The sequence below is a fragment of the Helianthus annuus genome, chromosome 15 (assembly GCF_002127325.2).
Source record: "Helianthus annuus cultivar XRQ/B chromosome 15, HanXRQr2.0-SUNRISE, whole genome shotgun sequence".
In the NCBI taxonomy this organism is placed as follows: domain Eukaryota; kingdom Viridiplantae; phylum Streptophyta; class Magnoliopsida; order Asterales; family Asteraceae; genus Helianthus; species Helianthus annuus.
The window spans coordinates 5614347-5635080 of NC_035447.2; the positions used below are offsets into that span (position 1 = coordinate 5614347).

The window sequence follows — 20734 nt, forward strand, 5'->3', positions numbered from 1 at the left end:
CTTGTACACTTCCCATTTCGTTATCTTTCTAACTTAAAGCATTTCATCTGCGTATCCATATCCTGATGAGGCTTCAATAATGTACCTGCATTACTTTTCATTCTCAAGGCACACCATTAATAACGTATTACTCGACGTATCTAAATCATGCATACATACATTCTTACGTGCGTACATACACTTCTACATACGTACATACCTTCCTATATCTCTACATACATGCATACACTCATACGTGCCTTCATATATACTTAAATACACGTCTACATATGTACATACACTCTTAAGTACATGTTCAAGATCTTACATACCTCTTATATATCCATACATTAATTACATGGTACATAGATTTAGATTTATATCCCATAAACGTCAAAGGAACGATCAAAATCATGTTTGGGAGGCCCGCCGTGGTCCACTGTAACACCCCAACCTGAACAGGCTGACGTGTCACTCATACAGATATCAAAACTAAAACCAATCCATGACGTTGTAAACAAAAGATCCTAATTTCATTTTCATTACATTACCAAAATAAAAATAAATCTTTATCTTCACGACACTCTTCACTTTTTCCCCACGTTTCCCAAATTACCTGTCAAACAAATAAGACAAACACAAGAAAAAAAACTACGGCTGAGCCAAAAAGTTGCTCAGTAACGGAGAAATCAATAGTACATGAAAAGACGAAGAAATGAGAACGAAACACCACGTAACGGAAGCTGAACTGAGACTGACATTGAACCACATTTGAAACTAAAACAATTTTCCTTCTCTCAAGTGGTTTTACTTATAATATAATATTGCTTAAAAATCCCAATTCCTTTAAAACAAGAAAATTATCGAAATTACTATATTATGAATAAACATTTAGATCAAAATCTAATGATAACTCGAATTTCATAACAAATTATTATTTAGTCAAAACCACTATATTTCTAACTTGAAAATATATATATATATATATATATATATATATATATATATTTAATTAACAAAATAGTTTAGATAACCTGAGTTTTGAAAACATAGTAACCTAATACTTGTAAAGATTAAGTTTTGAAAACATAGTAACCTAATACTTGTAAAGATTATGCAAACCGATACTGGAAACAAAATAGTTCTAAAACAAATACTGAGACGGACACCCAGACAAATGCTGAAAACATAGACTGAAATTCTGGCACTGAAACAGATACTTACATAACTTGAATCCCAAAACTTATACTGAACAGTTAACAGATACTGAACATAATCAGATGCATATAAACATATCAACATATCATAACATAGACAAGACATACGTGACAACATATAACAGTAAAACAAGTCACGTAATATAGAAGCACCCACGAGCCTAAACAGAGGCATGCATGGCTATAGTCCATGCGCCGAGATGGTGCATGTAGGCGCACACACATTATTCCATCTCAACAGGAGTCAGGAGTCAGGAGTCAGAGCTAAGATCGATCTATTCGCCTCTAGGGGCCATGTGCTACACAAGCACAAACTAGAAACGCCGTGAACTTTAGTTACGCACCGTCACGATGAGTGCCATGTCGTTGACGCCCCAACGACAAGTCTAAACGTATAATTGCTCGGGTGACAGAGTACAAGCGTATCAGAAATAAAAGTATCTTGACATAAGTCTAAAGGGAACATGCAATAACGAGCACAAAATTTAAGGTCTATTGCATGCTACAACAAATAACAATCATATAACAATACGAACCGAACCATCTAACGAAAACACCCGTACTACAAAGTAACGGATATGAATAAAATACTATGCTGACAAGGACAGGAATCCGTACCAACGAGTAACGAAAATATAAAAGTATACTACGATGAAAAGAAAACAGAATCCGTACCTTAGATTTAGCGAGAAAACCAAGACAAAATTAAGTCGTCTCAAAATTAGAAACCTAAAATCCCATTATATCTGTAACAACTCTCGCTAAAATCAATACTTAGTATGGTAACTTTCTATTAAGGAAACCCTAATTGAGAAACCCAAGTAATTCTACATAAACCCTAAAATTTTCAGAACAATCGGAATCAGGATCAGGGCCCCTAAAACTCAGGGGGGGTAAAACCTAGTTGACGATTATCCTTCGAATTCGTTGTCTAAGTAGAATTTATCGAAACTGTCGACTCAGCAAGGCTAGGCAGGTGACTAACCTACCCTACCCTACTTTGTCACCCCAGGCGATACGCGGCACATGCCACGTATTCTTCCGCGACACGCGGGAGATGCAAAAATCCAGTATAAATAGGGGGATTTGGGACTTGAAATTTGGCGTTAATTCGACGAGAAAATTCACTTCGTAGACGAAGTTATACATCGTTTACTACAAATCACACACCGCACGAATCGCTGCCACAATCAGGGTAATAACTCGATCGCTATTACGATTCAACGTCCGATCGATTGAAACTATCCAACGATTGTTTGAGTGCTGCTCAAATTGAGCTTATACTTTGTTATTCGTAGTGATTTCAACTTGAATATTTGAGTGTTGTTTGAATTCGGACTATGCTCTGTTATTCGTTGTGAATCCGTTGAATTATTAAGTATTGCACTTTGTTAATCGTTGTGAGGATTTGATCTCGTGAATTGACGTAACTGCTGTATTAGTTACTAACCCCCAATTGCGTGTATTGTGAATTAAATTAGGTTAATCAAGGCTAATCAGTAGGCTTATACACTGCTCGTTAAATCTGCAATGTGAGTCATTCTCTTTTTATCAACTGTTTTACAATATTCCAAATTATTTTCAAAAGTTATAATTACAGGGACTAAGTCGTGGATATCTTGAATCACTGGCTAGTGGGGTATTGTGCACATTACTAATTTTCTCCCAGTTAGGTTCATTGACCTACTAGGGATAATCATCACTATTTTGGGTTCATTGACCTAGTAGTGGTATGACCATCGTCACCATTGTGACTTGTCACCATTGTGACAGAGCGCCAGATAAAAATAAGATAAAAGCCATTGTAATCGCTCTTATGCTGTAATTAATAACTATATATATCATTTTATAAAACCTGAATGAACTCACTCAGTATTTCCCCGCTGACAAAACCTTTTTCAAACATGTTTCAGGTGATCTGTTGTGAGCTAAGAAAAGTGCCGTGGAGCACTACCAGCTTAGAGAAGTGGCTCAATGTAAATAAATAAAGAAACATGTTTTGAAAAATAAAGATTTCCCAGTGAAATCACCTTATTGTAAATTACAAGGTTTTATCCCTAAATTATGTAACGTGCAGTTTTAATATTGAAAGATCCTGTTTTAAAAAGACTTCCGCTGTCGCCTAAATTAAAATACCACGGGATTTCTGTCCCGCGACTCCTGAAACGGGTCAAACCGGGTCGGGGGCCGTGACAGAAAAAAGTGGTATCAGAGCCACTGATCGAGCCACTGATTTAAGCCAATTAAGTATTTAGGAAATACTTAATTTTTATTAATTGCTATTCTGTGATTAGGTGTTTTATTATTATCTGACTAATTGTGAACAGTATGGGCAGATCTTTATATGCTAGCTAATATAGCAATTAATGCAAATCCTTAAATAATTTGACCTAAGTTTTAGTACCTTTATTATCTATAGTCTAGAAGCCTTATTCAGTAAATAAATAAATTTACAAATAAAACCTAGTGTGTTTTAAATTTCCGTTGTTTGGTAGTTACCCAGTATGAAATAATATTTAAAAGTTTTCTATAAAATTTTGTTATAAATTTTAACTTAGTAATTGTGTGTATTTTGCTAAACAGTATGAGTGACTTGTCTGACGCCCTTCAGAATTTAAATCTCTATCCGGTAAGAATAGCGGTCTCCAGAGATTTCAATAGGTATATACCAGACATAGAAGAACCTATAGAATTTAATGCTTTACCTCTCGAGAAACCCAAGCCTAAGAAAATGAAAATTGGGGAAAGTTCTAGGCAAATTGAAAGGTTACCATCTCAAGAAGAGCTAGATTTTATATTGGCAAGCCATAATACTATTAAGCCTGTTAATGAAAATGTTTTTATTCACTCTCTTGAAACACAACTACCAATGAACTTAGATTCCAAATCCTTCAATCCACTCGCAACCTTTCGGAATAGACGAATGGTTGACTAATGAAATACAGTTACAAAACAATCCCTATAAGCTTTTTCCTCAGTTCAATCTAGAACCTTTACCAAATCCACCAATGAGTAACGAGAATATGGCTGAACTCCGCCACCTTGGCAAAGAACTAATGGATACTGGGGATAGAATCCAAGAGATTGGGGGACAGATCTCCTGGAAATACGATGAGAGGGAACGCCATTACTAGAATATCATCTAACAAAGGATAGGGGATTTATGGAACTGTGGTTGTGTAATAGTAATTGTCAAAATCAGTCTGTAAAATAACTACAAATAAAACTTTGTAAGATAAAAATATGTATTGATGCCTATTATAAAATATAAAAATAGGAATCGAGAAATCGATAGTTTTGGCTATATGTATATTGTGAAATTTGTATGATGATTTCGTGTATAATTGTTATTTATTTGATACTAATAAAACTATATATATATATATATATACACACATTAATTATCAGATGGAGAACGCGAATAATGAACCAGTTAATGAGGTTACTCAATCTGAGCAACAACCGGGGGATCAATATATGACTAGGCAGGATATAGAAAATATCGTTGCTCAAGGGATAACCAACACTATTCCAACAATAATTGCTCAAGGGATAGCCAATGTTATTCCAGCAATTGTTGCTGCTGTTAAAAATCCAATAGAACCTCAACAAATCGTTCCTAGCAAACGTATTTCTGAAGATAACTTCAGTAATAGCGTAAACGGAGGCAATGATCATGTTAATCATGATAATGAACCAAGACAAGCTCCGCTCCCTAAAAAAATAAAAGTTGCAACGCCTGGTTGCACTTACAAAGAATTTCTTGCTTGTAAACCCGTTGAGTTTGCAGGCAATGAAGGAGCAACTGCGGCACTACGTTGGTTAGAGAAAACCGAGGCAGTAATTGCCATAAGTAAATGTGCTCAGGATGATCAGGTCATGTACGCGTCAAACCTTTTCAAAGAAGGGGCGCTAGAATGGTGGAATACGGTGTTACAAGCAAAAGGAAGAAGGATGGCGTATGCTATGAACTGGGAAGAATTTAAGAGCTTTGTAGAAAGAAAATTCTGTCCCGAATATGAAAAGGAACAAATGACAAATAAGTTTTTAACCCACCGGATGGTGGATGTAGATTGTCGAAAGTATACTTCGACATTTTTCGAGTATGCTCGAGTAGTACCAACCCTGGCTTCGCCAGAGCCAGTACTTATTTCTCGTTATATTTGGGGATTGATTGCTGAAATCCGTAATATCGTCAAGGCTGCGAAACCTCGCACGATTGATGATGCGGTGGATTTAGCCAATACTCTGACTGACGAACTAGTACGGACAAGAGAAGAAAATAGAAGGAAGGAAGTAGCCCAAAAAGATTACCCAAGGATTCCGTCCGGGTAACCATAACAATTTCAAGAAAGGAGGGAATGGACAATCTTCCACTAGCCCATTTTGCAATTTTTGCAAAAGAAAGCATTTTGAAAAATGCAAAGGATATTGCAATTTTTGCAAAATTCCGGGGCATCAAGAAGAAGACTGCAGGAGGAAGAGATTTTCAGTCTGCTACAACTGTGGAGAAGCTGGACATCTTAGGCCAGATTGTCCAAAACTGAACAAACTATCTAACAATAAAGCTAAACCTGCAGAAGAAGCAAAAAGGAATGTAAGAGCCTTCCAACTGACTGCTCAGGAAGCAGAGCTCATTCCAGATGTGATAGCTGGTACGTTCTTAGTTTACAACGTTTACACAAAAGTATTATTTGACTCTGGTGCAAACCAAAGTTTTATAAATATTCCATTCTGCCAAACTCTTAACTTACTTTTAACCAGCATTAGGCAAAATTCTACAGTCGAAACGGCAAACGAAAAATCTGTTAGCATAGATAAAGTTTTGCAAAAGGAAAATATAGAACTCTCAGGTCATAAATTCTTTGCAAACCTATTACCTATGAAATTAGCTGAATTTGATGTTGTGTTAGGAATGGATTGGTTAGTAGCCAACCATGCTTGAATTCTCTGTGATAAGAACTTTATAGAAATTCAGGCACCCACCGGAGAAGTAATTGTGATTACAGGAAATAAACCACGTAAGGTCACGAAGTTCATATCAGTAATGAAAGTTGCTAATTATGAAAAAAGCAAGGAATAGTTTCAGTAATCATTGATATTAAAGATAAAGAACTTAAGGAAATTTCTGTAGTTTCAGAATACTCAGATGTATTCCCAGAAGAATTACCAGGATTACCACCAAATAGGAAGGTAGAATTTAGGATTCATCTAATTCCAGAAACTATACCGATAGCCAAGGCACCTTATCGGTTAGCACCCACAGAAATATTAAAACTAAATTATTAAGTAAAAGTTTCATACAACCTAGTTTATCCCCGTGGGAGAGGGCACTAGCGTTGTTTATTAAGAAAAAGGGATGGTCCGATAAGAACGTATATTAATTATAGAGAATTGAATAAAGATACAATTAAGAATCGATACCCATTACCTAGGATTGATGATCTTTTCGATCAACTTCCAGGAGCTAGATATTTTTCTAAGATATACCTACATTCCGGATATCATCAATTGAAAGTACAAGTGGAAGACATACCTAAAACTGCTTTCAGAACTAGGTATGGTCATTACAAGTTTACAGTCATGCCCTTCGGATTAACAAATGCACTTGCAGCATTCATGGACAAGATGAATAGGATCTGTAAACCATATTTGGATAAATTTGTAATTATCTCCATCGACGATATACTTATTTATGCCAAAAGTCAGGAAAACATTATCAGCACTTGCATGCACTCTTAACTTTGTTAAGAAAAGAGAAGCTTTTCGCCAAATTCTCGAAGTGTGAATTTTGGCTGCCAGAAGTACAATTTCTAGGTCATATGGTGAATCGTGAAGGTATTCACATAGATTCTGATAAGATAGCAGCAATTACCGAATGAAAGGTTCCGCAATCCGCAATGGAAATTAGGAGTTTTTGTAGGTTTAGCCAGATACTATATTAAGGATTTTTCCAAGATAGTTATATCATTAAATAAGCTAACCTGTAAAACAGTTAAGTTTGAATGAGGACCTAAACAAGAAGAAGCCTTTAGGATCTTAAAGCATAAATTAACAAATGCCCCAATCCTAGCCTTACCAGAAGGAACAGAAGATTTTAAAGTGTATGGTAATGCATCAAAGCTAGGATTTAGATGTGCGTTAATGCAACGCAAAAAGGTAATTGCGTATGCATCAAGGCAATTGAAAAAGCACGAAGAAAACTATACCACTCAAGACTTAGAATTAGGAACCATAATTTTGCCCTTAAGATTTGGAGACATTATTTGTATGGAAGTAAGTTTACCGTCTATACAGATCATAAGAATTTAAGATATATTTGAGCAAAAAGAATTAAACATGAGGCAAAGGAGATGGATGAAAATCCTAAGTGACTACGACTGTGATATTCAGTATCACGAAGGAAAAGCTGAAGACGGCTAGAGATCGCCAGAAGAGTTATACAGATAATAGACGAAAGCCATTGGAGTTTCAAGTTAGAGAGAAAATGCTATCGAAATTATCTCCTTGGAAAGGAGTTGTTAGATTCGGTAAGAAAGAAAAGTTAAGTCCAAGGTACGTAGGACCATTTCCAGTGATCCAACGTATAGGACCAGTTGCTTATCATTTACAACTACCAGAAGAACTAGTTGGAGTACATAATGTATTTCATGTATCCAATCTTAAGAAATGTTTATCAGACGAATCCCTGGTAGTATCTCTTCAAGATGTAGAGGTAAATAAAAAGCTGAAATCGTAGAGAAACCACTGCAAATAGAAGACAAGAAAGTCAAGTTTCTCAAACACAAACGACTAGTATTGGTCAAAGTCAAGTAGAATTCAAAGAGATGACCAGAATACACTTTGGGAGTTGGAATCATAAATGAAGCAGAAATACCCTCATCTATTCCAGTAAATCTCGAGGACGAGATTTTTCTTAAGGTGGGGAGGATGTAACAACTCTCGCTAAAATCAATACTTAGTATGGTAACTTTCTATTAAGGAAACCCTAATTGAGAAACCCAAGTAATTCTACATAAACCCTAAAATTTTCAGAACAATCGGAATCAGGATCAGGGCCCCTAAAACTCAGGGGGGTAAAACCTAGTTGACGATTATCCTTCGAATTCGTTTTCTAAGTAGAATTTATCGAAACTGTCGACTCAGCAAGGCTAGGCAGGTGACTAACCTACCCTACCCTACTTTGTCACCCCAGGCGATACGCGGCACATGCCACGTATTCTTCCGCGACACGCGGGAGATGCAAAAATCCAGTATAAATAGGGGGTTTGGGACTTGAAATTTGGCGTTAATTCGACGAGAAAATTCACTTCGTAGACGAAGTTATACATCGTTTACTACAAATCACACACCGCACGAATCGCTGCCGCAATCAGGGTAATAACTCGATCGCTATTACGATTCAACGTCCGATCGATTGAAACTATCCAACGATTGTTTGAGTGCTGCTCAAATTGAGCTTATACTTTGTTATTCGTAGTGATTTCAACTTGAATATTTGAGTGCTGTTCGAATTCGGACTATGCTCTGTTATTCGTTGTGAATCCGTTGAATTATTAAGTATTGCACTTTGTTAATCGTTGTGAGGGTTTGATCTCGTGAATTGACGTAACTGCTGTATTAGTTACTAACCCCCAATTGCGTGTATTGTGAATTAAATTAGGTTAATCAAGGCTAATCAGTAGGCTTATACACTGCTCGTTAAATCTGTAATGTGAGTCATTCTCTTTTTATCAATTGTTTTACAATATTCCAAATTATTTTCAAAAGTTATAATTACAGGGACTAAGTCGTTGATATCTTGAATCACTGGCTAGTGGGGTATTGTGCACATTACTAATTTTCTCCCAGTTAGGTTCATTGACCTACTAGGGATAATCATCACTATTTTGGGTTCATTGACCTAATAGTGGTATGACAATCGTCACCATTGTGACTTGTCACCATTGTGACAGAGCGCCAGATAAAAATAAGATAAAAGCCATTGTAATCGCTCTTATGCTGTAATTAATAACTATATATATCATTTTATAAAACCTGAATGAACTCACTCAGTATTTCCCCGCTGACAAAACCTTTTTCAAACATGTTTCAGGTGATCTGTTGTGAGCTAAGAAAAGTGCCGTGGAGCACTACCAGCTTAGAGAAGTGGCTCAATGTAAATAAATAAAGAAACATGTTTTGAAAAATAAAGATTTCCCAGTGAAATTACCTTATTGTAAATTACAAGGTTTTATCCCTAAATTATGTAACGTGCAGTTTTAATATTGAAAGATCCTGTTTTAAAAAGACTTCCGCTGTCGCTTAAATTAAAATACCACGGAATTTCTGTCCCGCGGCTCCTGAAACGGGTCAAACCGGGTCGGGGGCCGTGACAATATCTTAAATCAGTTTTTCATTCACATTTAATGATTCGTTCGTTAAGGAAACTTCTGGCGACAAAAATCTAAATCTTAAATATTTCTTCTAACTAACAAAGGATAATTATTTGAGTTCAACCGAGAGACATCAAGTTAACTAAATGTTTAGACTGTTATAATATATAAAACATTTTGTTTACGAAATCACACACAAACATTTATATAAGTAAATATGTGGACATATGGTTCAGTGAACAGAATCTAATATTTCATTTTATTTATTTTAAAACTTACATGTATGAATTCATAAGACCATTATTTAGAGATTATTTATTTTTGTCTTTTTTTAAATCATGGATACTTCTTCAATTTAGAGATCACATCACATGGGTAATAAAAAAATGGATGTTTTTACTTATCTAACAGAAGACTTGAGGCTTCATTGTGTATAGACTCTTATTTTAATTTTGACTAGATAAGTCAACTGTTAAAGGATACCCAAAATTAAAACTATTACAGATGACTATACTAGACATGAAATAAAACTCAATTGTTATATCAGATTAAGATTAGATCTGCAGACTGCAGTCGCCAGAATTCGTAACGAACCATAATTCACACAAGTATTTTTCAAATCTAAAGACGGTTTGGTTTGCTAACCTGAATAATAAGTCGAATTAAACAGGTGACAGGGAGTCGTTGGATGCGATTAATCAGAAACGAGTCTCGAGGAGACGACAGTGAACAGGTCCGTGGCGGTAAATGGTTGCGGAGTCTGAACAGAAATAGCAATGAGGGTGAAACTAGAGTCGCAACAGCGGTAGACAAACGGAACACAGCTGGGATGCACGGCAACGGTGATTCACGGTTTGCGTTCGGCTACTTCGTCACCGGATCAAAAGAATAACTTCCATATTAGATTTTGCATCAAAGCATGACTCGAAAGAAGATAATAAGTAAAAAACTGGTACCTGGGCGTGAGTCGGAATGAGTCGAACGGAATGAGAATCACACGAGATGGTCGCGGAGTATGACGGTTGCTGAATGGTGGGTCTGAACCCAATCGGACACTTAGAAAACGTAGTCGGTACCCCGAGGTGGCGTAGTGGCGGAGTAGCACAAGTGATCAGAAAAATTCTAGAGGTGATGATGGCGGCTGATGAGATTGTGGGTTTTTTTTTAATAAAGAAAAAGTCTGAATAGGTATAAATTGGTTGAATGATCGTAGTCGCCCAACAATATCGGTTTGTTCGTTTGAGAGATTTAATTTGAGATTTTGAATCCAAAGATAAGGCTTACAGAATAGATATGGAAGAAGGTATCGTAGGTTATGTAAATTGTTGAACAATATAATATTTTAACTTTATAATTTATTTTCCATCGTAGGACTACATGCAACATGCATGTATTTTCCATGTAACTCAATATAATCAAAAAGAAACTAACACTCTTATTTTATTAATATTATTATTATTATTTTTTTTTTTAATTTCTATACATTACATCCACAGATAGCAAACCGAATTCTACTACTCCCAAATCAAATTAGATAACAAATTTCAGGTTTTTGAACATGGGGAGGCCGTCGGCGACGGCCCTAGGGGCGTCGGCGATGGCCTTTGCAAGTGCCCGTAGCCCAAAACTTCCGTAGACAGCCAAATAACCCGTCAGCCAAAAACTGACTTTCTAGAGCCCGTCGGCGACGCCCCTAAGGCCGTCGGAAGTTATATATAAGGAATGATTATGACTGGTTCTGAGCGAAGAAAAAAGATAATATATGAGAATGTTATTGTTCATCTGTAAATATAATTCGTCTACTGTTGCTGATATATAATTGTATATACCAAAACATTTCTTCATATACAATATTATTACTCCTGCCATTAAGTCGAATCATAACTGATAACACAACGACAGATAACCGAAAAGATTATAAGCCAAAAAACTTCAGGCGAATAAATTTCAATTTCAAGATTCGTCCATGAAAACGGCACCATGTCCACTAGCTTTCATGAACTTCTTCAGCAGAAGCACCATAATAGCAACGGTAAGTCCGACAGCCGCCCATGTGAACAGGCGGTCATCAGCGGGTTTCTGAACCCCCAGCACCTGTTGCTGCTGTGGTTCCACCGCGTGTACAGATGATGAAGCAGAAGGTACAGCGTTAGCTACCTGCCTTGATACATTTGGTACTACAGGTTCTGTGATTTGTTCAGCAGCAACTTCGTTGTTTTCTTCACGCTGTTGTTCTTCGTGTTCGGTAATCCCGGTGCTGGTATCTTGAGGACTCTCGGAAGCTTGTTCACCTGCTGCCGCATCAGGGTGGTGATTTGATATGCTTAAGCATATCTTTGTTTGAGTTTCATAACGTCCATTCGGCTGAAACAATGACCATTAGTTTAAGTTGGTATGTAGAGTAGCAAGATGATATTTTTAAAGATATAGAAATACAAATTAAATAGTTTAAGAACGAAATAATACCGTTAACAACATAAATGATGGTGGTTTAAACGGGTACTCTGAAGGCAACTGAATTCGACCATGATAAATTCCTCCTTCAAACTCAATATCACTCAGTCCCCTTATTGCAAAATGCCATTCATATATTTTCCAGCAAAATGAATGCATAATCGATTTGTAATTGCTAACCCATTACCTTTAGCACATATAAAAATAATCATATCATAGACCATACTATTATATTATACCACTTAACCAATTTTGAACACAGAATTGGTAAACACTACGTAAAATTAACTCCAAATCCAACATACTCATGTTCTTTTCCCATTCATCCTCTAAAGCATGTCCAAGTAACCTTCAAGAGCGTAGGCGAAGCGGTAAGCGTTCTAGTCCCTCTAGCATTTTCGCACTCAACTTCTACTGGTTTTCTAACTTTTTAACCCTTAAAGACCACATCACGGTATCGGTTTCGTAAATAGCCATTACAATTGGCTGTAATGAGAGAACTATTATTGATCTCGAAATGATCACAAAAGAGAGATGGGTACTCTGTACTTTCCAGCTTACTCTCAACCCGTAAGAGCGAAATTAAGAGCACTATGAACATCCACTCCAATTTGGGCTTCAGCTTTCTCCGAGTCAGTTGAGGCTGAACACAATTTCTGAGTGAACACGGGTAGGCCTTTTTGAACCTGGGCTGAGTCAATTCGGTCAAGAGGAACAACAGTGAAATATTAGTATAGCATCATAAACAATCCTTTTTGAACCTGGGCTGGTGTCGTTACGCGCGTTTAGGCATTGGTTGTGTAGGCATCTCTTATGCGCGCGACATTGGTTATGGGTGTTTAAAGGCCGGTCACGTGTACCGGGGCCGACAAACACCCATCATGCACCGCGTAATGCGCGTAACTCAGCTTTGATACATAACCTAGCACTCGACACGTAACCGGTGTGGGTTACGCGCGTTTAAGCATTAGTTTTGCATGCTTAATGCAGGTTACTCGCATTACGGTGCTGACTACGCATGGGTTACGCTTGTACCGAGTTTTGAGTTTTCATTGTTTCATTAGCTACTTTTCACTAATGGGTTGATAGTAATTTAGCACAGTTCAGCTCTTTAAAAGCATCACAAGATCATATGTTAGAGAAGACGATAGAATAAGCAATTTACCATTTCGACGCTAACCGTATCGACCCGTACCGTTTCAACGCGTACCGTTTCGACGCGAACCATTTCGACCTGTATCGTTTCGGACTGAACAAAATTATCTCAAAAAAACAACGCAGCTACAATCAAATTTCACTATTTACATTTGTAAAAAAACAAACAGAATACCTGTAGTTGCTGATATGGCAGTTGCAGCAAGTCAATAAAGGCTGATGAGCCTCTAGTACGGCTGTAATCAAACCAACGAACAAGGCCATGTTCATGTTTTGACCCGTTACCTAATCAAACCATCTTACCAGTTACCACCTCTAGGTAGAGATGCACAAATCGGGTTTTTTTGTATAACCTAAACCGGGTTGGAACCGAGCTCATTATACTTCTTTACAAGACAGCCGTAAATAATATCAAGTAATGTTGTACAAGTAACGGTATTAACTGTAATACCTGTACTTACTGACAACGGCTTGTGGTCCAAACAACTCCATCTCCCTCTTCAACTTATTTATTTTTTCTGCAATGAACTTCTTCCCTTTATCAGAAACCTTATCCATAATATCAGCAACATCTTGTATCTCTTTCTCCGTAATCCATCCGTCCAACTCATGTGTACCCATTTCGACACATTGGCCGCCATCCATTACATCAATTAGATCAGCTTCTTTCACAAGATTCAATCTGCTAGTAATCAAAACAATCCCAAACAACATATATATTCTCACTAAAACAACAGTGAAATATTAGTATATAGCATCATAAACAATCCAATTTGGATGCGATTTAGTTATAAAAAAACAGACCCAAAAGTGATGTACTTTCCTCACGTATGTCTCTTGTATTGTAGCGCTCTTCCTCTTGTGGTGCATCTAACACCTCTTGTATGACCTCGTCTTCAAGATCTTCATCACGATCTTCCTCTAGTAAAAAGTTGTGTAAAATACAACATGCTAAAAAGATGGCAGACTGTGTTTCGCAAGAGTAGAATGGTTCACTTGTACTTCTAATAATGGGAAACATCTCTTCTCGTACATATCGTCGTTGTAAAATTTCATCTCTAGTAGGTAAATTGGCACGCTTTTTGGTTAACAGTCTACGTAGTGCAACGAAAGCCACCAATAAGCAAATCAAGTTAACCGCCTGCAATTGTCTGGCTCGCACAACTTGAATTACCTTGCGTATCTGATTATCCATTGCAACTTTACTTACTGTTAAAAATTGTTATTTGATTAGAAAATTGTTAATTCACAGCAACCGAAATATTATATTTGCAATCATACTTCATATCTTACATAACTTAGTGGTGTGAACTCATTTCCGCTAGATAAAACTGTTAACGAGCTGAAATTTGAGCTTGCCGAAAAAAATCGCGCCAGTTTATATGTTTGATAGTCTATTTTTGCAGACACAGATGGATATATAAACAAAATGTAATATTTTTACATACACATGATGCAAGAGCTTATAAACAGAAGAGTTTATGCACTAAAACCTCAAAATAATTAAACTGCAAATATTATTAACTGGCATATTCAATTCAATCCATATAATAAACTAAATTATCTAACATATTCAGTTACATAAGTATTCAAATTGTGTTCGCATAAACATTTCTCAAATAAGTTGTAGATTGTGAATAAACAAGTTTTAAAATAAGTGCAAACCTAATTATCCACAAATCAAACACAATTAAAACTAAAAGAAGCTGAACTACTGTCACACCCCGATTTCCACATGTATCTCCGGTGGGCCCGGTGGGGGATTACCGTGACGTAGTTGGCAACAATATAGTCAAACCACACAATTATATGAATGCACAGTGGGAGCATAAAGATAAATATAATTCAACCTTTTGAATGTAATATCAAGTGTATTACAGAAGTCGAATTGTATCCACAGGGGATCATAAATAAAATAAAGTATTGTTCAATCAGATACAGCATCAAGTTTGCGAGACTATTCGTGATGCTAGGAAGCTATTACCAGCCAAATTTCGTGTAGTACCTGCACTTAATCTTTTGGGGAAAATACGTCAGTTTACACTGGTAAATACGTTCAACTGACACATTTGAAAATGTTTATTAAAATTGATTTGAATGCACGAGGCACAAACTCTTTTATAACTTGGGAAAATTATTAAAATCTTGTGAACGAATTACATGTCCTTTTATGCGTTCAGTAGCCCGGATCCTGTCCGGGTTAAAGATTAATAGACATACCACATTGCGTAAAACCGTAGTGTAAAAACCAACGGCTACGTCTTTTAATAATAATAATGTCGACATAATATACCGGGTGTACGCCTACACCGGGATGTCGAGGTCGTGGCCATTTCGTAAAATGATGCCAAGGATATCCGGGACAACGGTCATTAACCCCCCAAAGGCTTTTAAGTAACAAGACTGTTTAAATGAGCCGATCACATTATTCAATTAACCACCTAAGCGATGGAAGATATGATGCTCAATCAAGCGGTATTAATATACCGTATCCCAAGCCCGTATAAGGGAAAATAAGTTAAAGTATTTACCTTTGCAAGTATATTCCTTAATGGATTACGTCACAGATAGCTTTTACTGGGGCTCCTATTCTGGAACGAAGGTTTTAATTAACCTATTAGAATCCTAACGGGTCTTTATATTGGCCGTAGCCTAGACCGGTTGGTTCCGAATTATAAATATGGTTTAATCGCGCGAAAAGGCGAAAACCGAGAATGGAGTGTGATTCCGACCCAACAAGTTCAGAGACTTGTTTTATATGGGTTCAAGGTTCACACTCTGGATTTTGGGGTCAAAATAATATGGTTTGACCCATGTCGGCTAATTTATGAAAACTAGTTCCATAAGCCGAACCGTGCGCACAATAGGCGAAACGGTTAACCATGAGAGTCCTACGTTTATTTCCTAAGTCAATATGCCTTAAAGAGGTTGTGGTATCAGTAGGATACCTTCCGTGATGCCCGTAACGAGTTTAAGTTAATATTACGCCCCGTAGGGGTTTTTCGGTCATTTTAAAGACTTTTAAAGAGCTTTTCGAGTTCTACAGGAAATCTGAGTTTCCCGATCAGTTTATAAAGTTTAAAATACTTTATTTATTATTTAAAATCAGTAGCAACTGGAATCGGGTCAAAAGACCTTGTAGAACTCAAGTTTTGGCCGAAAAGGGCATATTCGGTATTTACCGAACCGTAGCCATAACCGCAGGTTATGAGCAAGGTAAAATTTATTAAAAATCTTTAAAATTCCAAAAATATTATTTTACAATAGTGGGTAAAAGTTTTGGTGACGATATCTTGGTTTAGATAGGCGTTATGCTAATTGCGCCGTTTATTACAAAAGTTTACTTTAATTGCGCTTTTTAGCATAACTCTCATTCTAAACCTCGGATTGACGTGAAACTTTAAGGACATGCTTATAATTTAGTAAGCAAGGTTATGGTCCGTTCACGCGTCCGAAATACTCGTTTTATTTTAAAAAGGCCGTTACGGTCAACTTTTAGGCGATTAACGGAAATGCGTAAAAGACTCGGACAAACAATGAACCGGTCACAGAGGGTTATACCATCATGTGACCTGGTCCTAAGAGAGTCCTAAGGCATATCTATACCTCACTAAAACGGGTCAGAACTGAAGTCAATGCAAAAGTCAAACTTTTGCGACATTCGGCTCCGAACCGGGTCAATATAGCAAATGGTCGATTCAAACGAGCGTAGACAAGTGTATATACTTAATATCATGTTTTATAAGTGTCAAAACAGGTTTCATATCATCTGCATTACAATTTATACAAGAATCGCTAATATAGCTTTCCGTTGACTTTTTGTGTGCACGTTTGACTCGACATTTGACATAGTTAGAGTGGTGATCAGGGGAAACCCTTTTAGGGGTTTATTACCCAAATAAATACCAACTCATAACTACTTTTGATTCGACAATTCACTGGACCATTCGTGAATTATCGCTATGACAACCGTTAGTTACGACGGTTTGGTTTATAAGCTAAACTAAGCAAAGACAGAACTATGGAAGGTATGGTATACTTACAGAGACTTGTAGTAAGTTTCAGAACAAGAGAAGAGCACTTGAGAGCCTTAGAAATGATCAGAGATGAGTGTTTGAGGTGTGAGTTCACTTATGCACATAACATGCCTATTTATAGTGTTCAACATGCCTCTAGATCATTACACATTGGTCTACACTGATCATGGATGATGGGCAGGTGTCCCATGGTGCTATGGGTCGAGTAGGGGGCGCCCATGCCTCATTTATTGGTTGTTTGATCGTTCACTAGCTCAAAAGGCATGAAAATCCAAAGTTTCTGCATCTGGGCGTCCCACGCGGCCCGCATGGAGGATCCATGCATTTTGTACGTGGGCCGCCTGATGTTTAAAAATCAGGCGCGTATCTTAGGGGGCTCGCGGCCCGCCTTCACTTAACCCAGAACATAACGCGGGTCGCGAGAGGTTAGATTTTCAGGTTTTTTAAATCTTTTGTAATCATGACGAAATCCTGGTAATTAATAACGAAATCTTTCGTAATTATTAACCTGACCTTTCGGTTTTGAAGGGGTAACTTTGCGATTTGGCCCTCGATTATTTACAACTAAGGGCCTCGAGTTATTTACCCGCATTGTTAAGTCCCCGGTTAGTTTATTAATTATTCGGAAAGCCTTAACTTTCATTGTTGACGCTTTTAACCCTTCTCATACGAATTCGATCATAACTTTCTCGTTTTAAAACGGAACTTCGCGGAATTTATACAGTATATTCTAGTGAGCGTATAATACTGTTACAAAGCCTCGGGAGCGTTAAAGGGTCACTCAGAGGTATAATTAAACATGTTGACACAGTTAACCCCTGTAGCTTGTAATCTCTCACTTTCTTCCGCGTTTCGCTTCCGTGCGATCCATGATTTATTCGTTTGAAGGTACAAGCACCACTTAGGGTTACTATGCAGTATATTTACCCTTGTTTGACATTTATAACCCTTGAATTTATATACTTTCAAGGTTTGTCAATATTAGTCCTTTATTTAATATCAATGTCACGTGTAAACAAATGACACGTGTTAACACATCATTGGACACAAAAAAATTCGAGGTGTTACATCCTCACCCCCTTAAAATAAATCTCGACCCGAGATTTACTCAAATAAATAAGGGTATTTTTCTTTCATTGTGGCTTCGACTTCCCACGTATATTCGGATCTCTACGAGCATCCCATTTGACCTTTACAATCGGTACGTGTTTTCTTCGAAGCTTTTTCACCTGTCGATCTTCAATCGACAAAGGCTTCTCTACAAACTTTAAGCTCTCATCTATATGCACATCTGTGCGTGGGATCACCAATGATTCATCGGCGAAGCACTTCTTGAGATTGCAGATGTGGAACACATTGTGAATTCCATTGAGCTCTTCAGGCAAGTTCAACTTATAGGCAACTGACCCGACACGTTTAATGACCTCAAAAGGTCCTATGTATCTCGGACTCAGTTTGCCTTTCTTGCCGAAACGCATCACCCATTTCCAGGGTGATACTTTAAGCAATACTTTTTCACCCACTTCGAAGTGAAAATCCTTACGCTTCGGATCAGCGTAACTTTTCTGCCTATCTCTGGCAGCCTTGAGACGTTCCCGAATCTGGACAATCTTGTCCGTTGTCTGGAAAACTATCTCCGGTCCTGATAATTGGACCTCTCCCACTTCCGCCCAACAAACAGGCGATCTACATTTCCTACCGTATAATGCCTCGAAAGGCGCAACCTTTATGCTGGTATGGTAGCTATTATTGTAGGAGAATTCGATTAGGGGTAGATTCTTATCCCAGTTACCACCTAAATCGATCGCACATGCACGAAGCATGTCTTCTAACGTTTGGATAGTACGCTCACTCTGACCGTCCGTCTGTGGATGGTAAGCCGTACTGAAGTTCAAACGCGTGCCCAAAGATTGCTGGAAACTCTTCCAGAAATGAGACGTGTACCTAGTATCCCTATCGGAGATAATAGACACAGGTATGCCGTGTAAGGCTACAATCTTATCAACATAAAGTTGGGCTAGCATATCGGAGCTATACGTCTCCTTGATGGGTAGGAAATGAGCTGATTTAGTCAGCCTATCGACTATGACCCATATTGTGTCGTTTCCTTTCCTTGTTTTGGGTAACTTGGTTATGAAGTCCATAGTTACGCATTCCCACTTCCACTCAGGAAGTTCAGGCTGTTGTAGCAAGCCAGACGGCTTTTGGTGCTCGGCTTTGACTTGAGCACAAGTTAAGCACTTTGCTACATGGGCGGCTACAGACTTTTTCAAGCCTATCCACCAATAATTTGCCTTTAAGTCTTGATACATTTTATCTGCTCCAGGATGGACCGAATATTTGGAACTATGGGCTTCCTGGAGGATAACATCTCGTAGCCCTCCATAAATCGGAACCCATATTCGTCCGTTCAGTCTAAGGATTCCATCCTTGCTAAGAGTTAACTGCTCTTCAGTTACTCCTAACTTTTCCTTAGGATAATTAGCTTCCAACACAGCCTCTCGCTGTGCAGCTAATACCCTTTCAATCAAGTTATTCCTGACTTCAATGCTCTTGGCATTGATCCGAATAGGTTTCACCCTTTCTTTTCTGCTTAGGGCATCAGCGACTACATTCGCTTTGCCAGGATGATACCTGATCTCACAATCATAATCATTCAAGGTTTCCATCCAACGGCGTTGCCTCATGTTCAACTCCTTCTGGTTGAACAGATGTTGAAGGCTTTTGTGATCAGAATAAATCACAAATTTAATACCATAGAGGTAATGCCTCCACAATTTCAGTGCAAATACAACGGCACCCAACTCCAAATCATGGGTGGTGTAATTCTTTTCGTGCACCTTTAATTGTTTTGAATCATAGGCAATAACCTTGCCTTTTTGCATAAGCACACACCCCATGCCTGTGTGCGACGCATCGCAGTAAACTACGAATTCATCTGTACCTTCCGGTAGTGTCAACACAGGTGCGTTGCTTAGCTTCTGCTTCAGTATTTCGAAGGACTCTTGCTGCTTTGGGCCCCAAATGAACTTTTCTTTCTTCTTGGTTAGGGAGGTTAAGGGCGCAGCAATCCTCGAAAAATTCTCAATAAATCTCCTGTAGTATCCTGCTAACCCCAGGAAACTACGAATTTCGGTAGGCGTATTTGGCTCTTGCCAATTCATGACCGCCTCTACCTTAGCGGGATCCACCTGGATTCCATGCTCACTCACGACGTGACCCAAAAATTGAACCTCTCGTAGCCAAAATTCGCATTTAGAGAATTTGGCGTAGAGTTTCTCACGCTGTAGCAATTCGAGAATACAACGGAGGTGTTTCTCGTGGTCAGCTTGGTTCTTTGAATATATAAGGATATCGTCTATGAAGACTATGACAAATTTGTCCAAGTACGGCTTGCAGACGCGATTCATGAGGTCCATGAACGTAGCCGGTGCATTTGTGAGCCCAAAAGGCATCACTAGGAACTCATAGTGACCGTAGCGAGTCCTAAATGCTGTCTTATGCACGTCTTCATCTC

At 37.9% G+C, this 20734-nt stretch overlaps 1 protein-coding gene and 1 long non-coding RNA gene across 3 annotated transcripts in view; both read right to left on the bottom strand.

Annotated features, from left to right (window-relative positions):
- Nucleotides 1–536: 536 nt before the first annotated feature.
- LOC110914692 lies at nt 537–10771 on the bottom strand. Of its 2 annotated transcripts, none has more exons than XR_002578513.2 (4): nt 10528–10771; nt 10217–10435; nt 1872–1925; nt 537–595 (listed from the first exon to the last, which is right to left on the bottom strand). It is a non-coding gene; the product is annotated as an uncharacterized LOC110914692 (long non-coding RNA). The 2 variants fall into 2 exon arrangements; XR_002578512.2 differs by having other exon boundaries at nt 10217–10438.
- Nucleotides 10772–11407: 636 nt separating this feature from the next.
- LOC110913188 (pentatricopeptide repeat-containing protein At1g15480, mitochondrial) overlaps nt 11408–20734 on the bottom strand; it is a 28397-nt gene continuing 19070 nt past the window's right edge. The window contains exons 3-7 of the mRNA XM_035984241.1: nt 14183–14363; nt 14000–14101; nt 13632–13905; nt 12038–12200; nt 11408–11935 (exon numbers count right to left, since the gene is read on the bottom strand). Coding sequence (XP_035840134.1) covers nt 11525–11935; nt 12038–12200; nt 13632–13905; nt 14000–14101; nt 14183–14363 — 1131 coding nt within the window. The 3' untranslated portion in view covers nt 11408–11524. The remainder of the gene's footprint in view (nt 11936–12037; nt 12201–13631; nt 13906–13999; nt 14102–14182; nt 14364–20734) is intronic.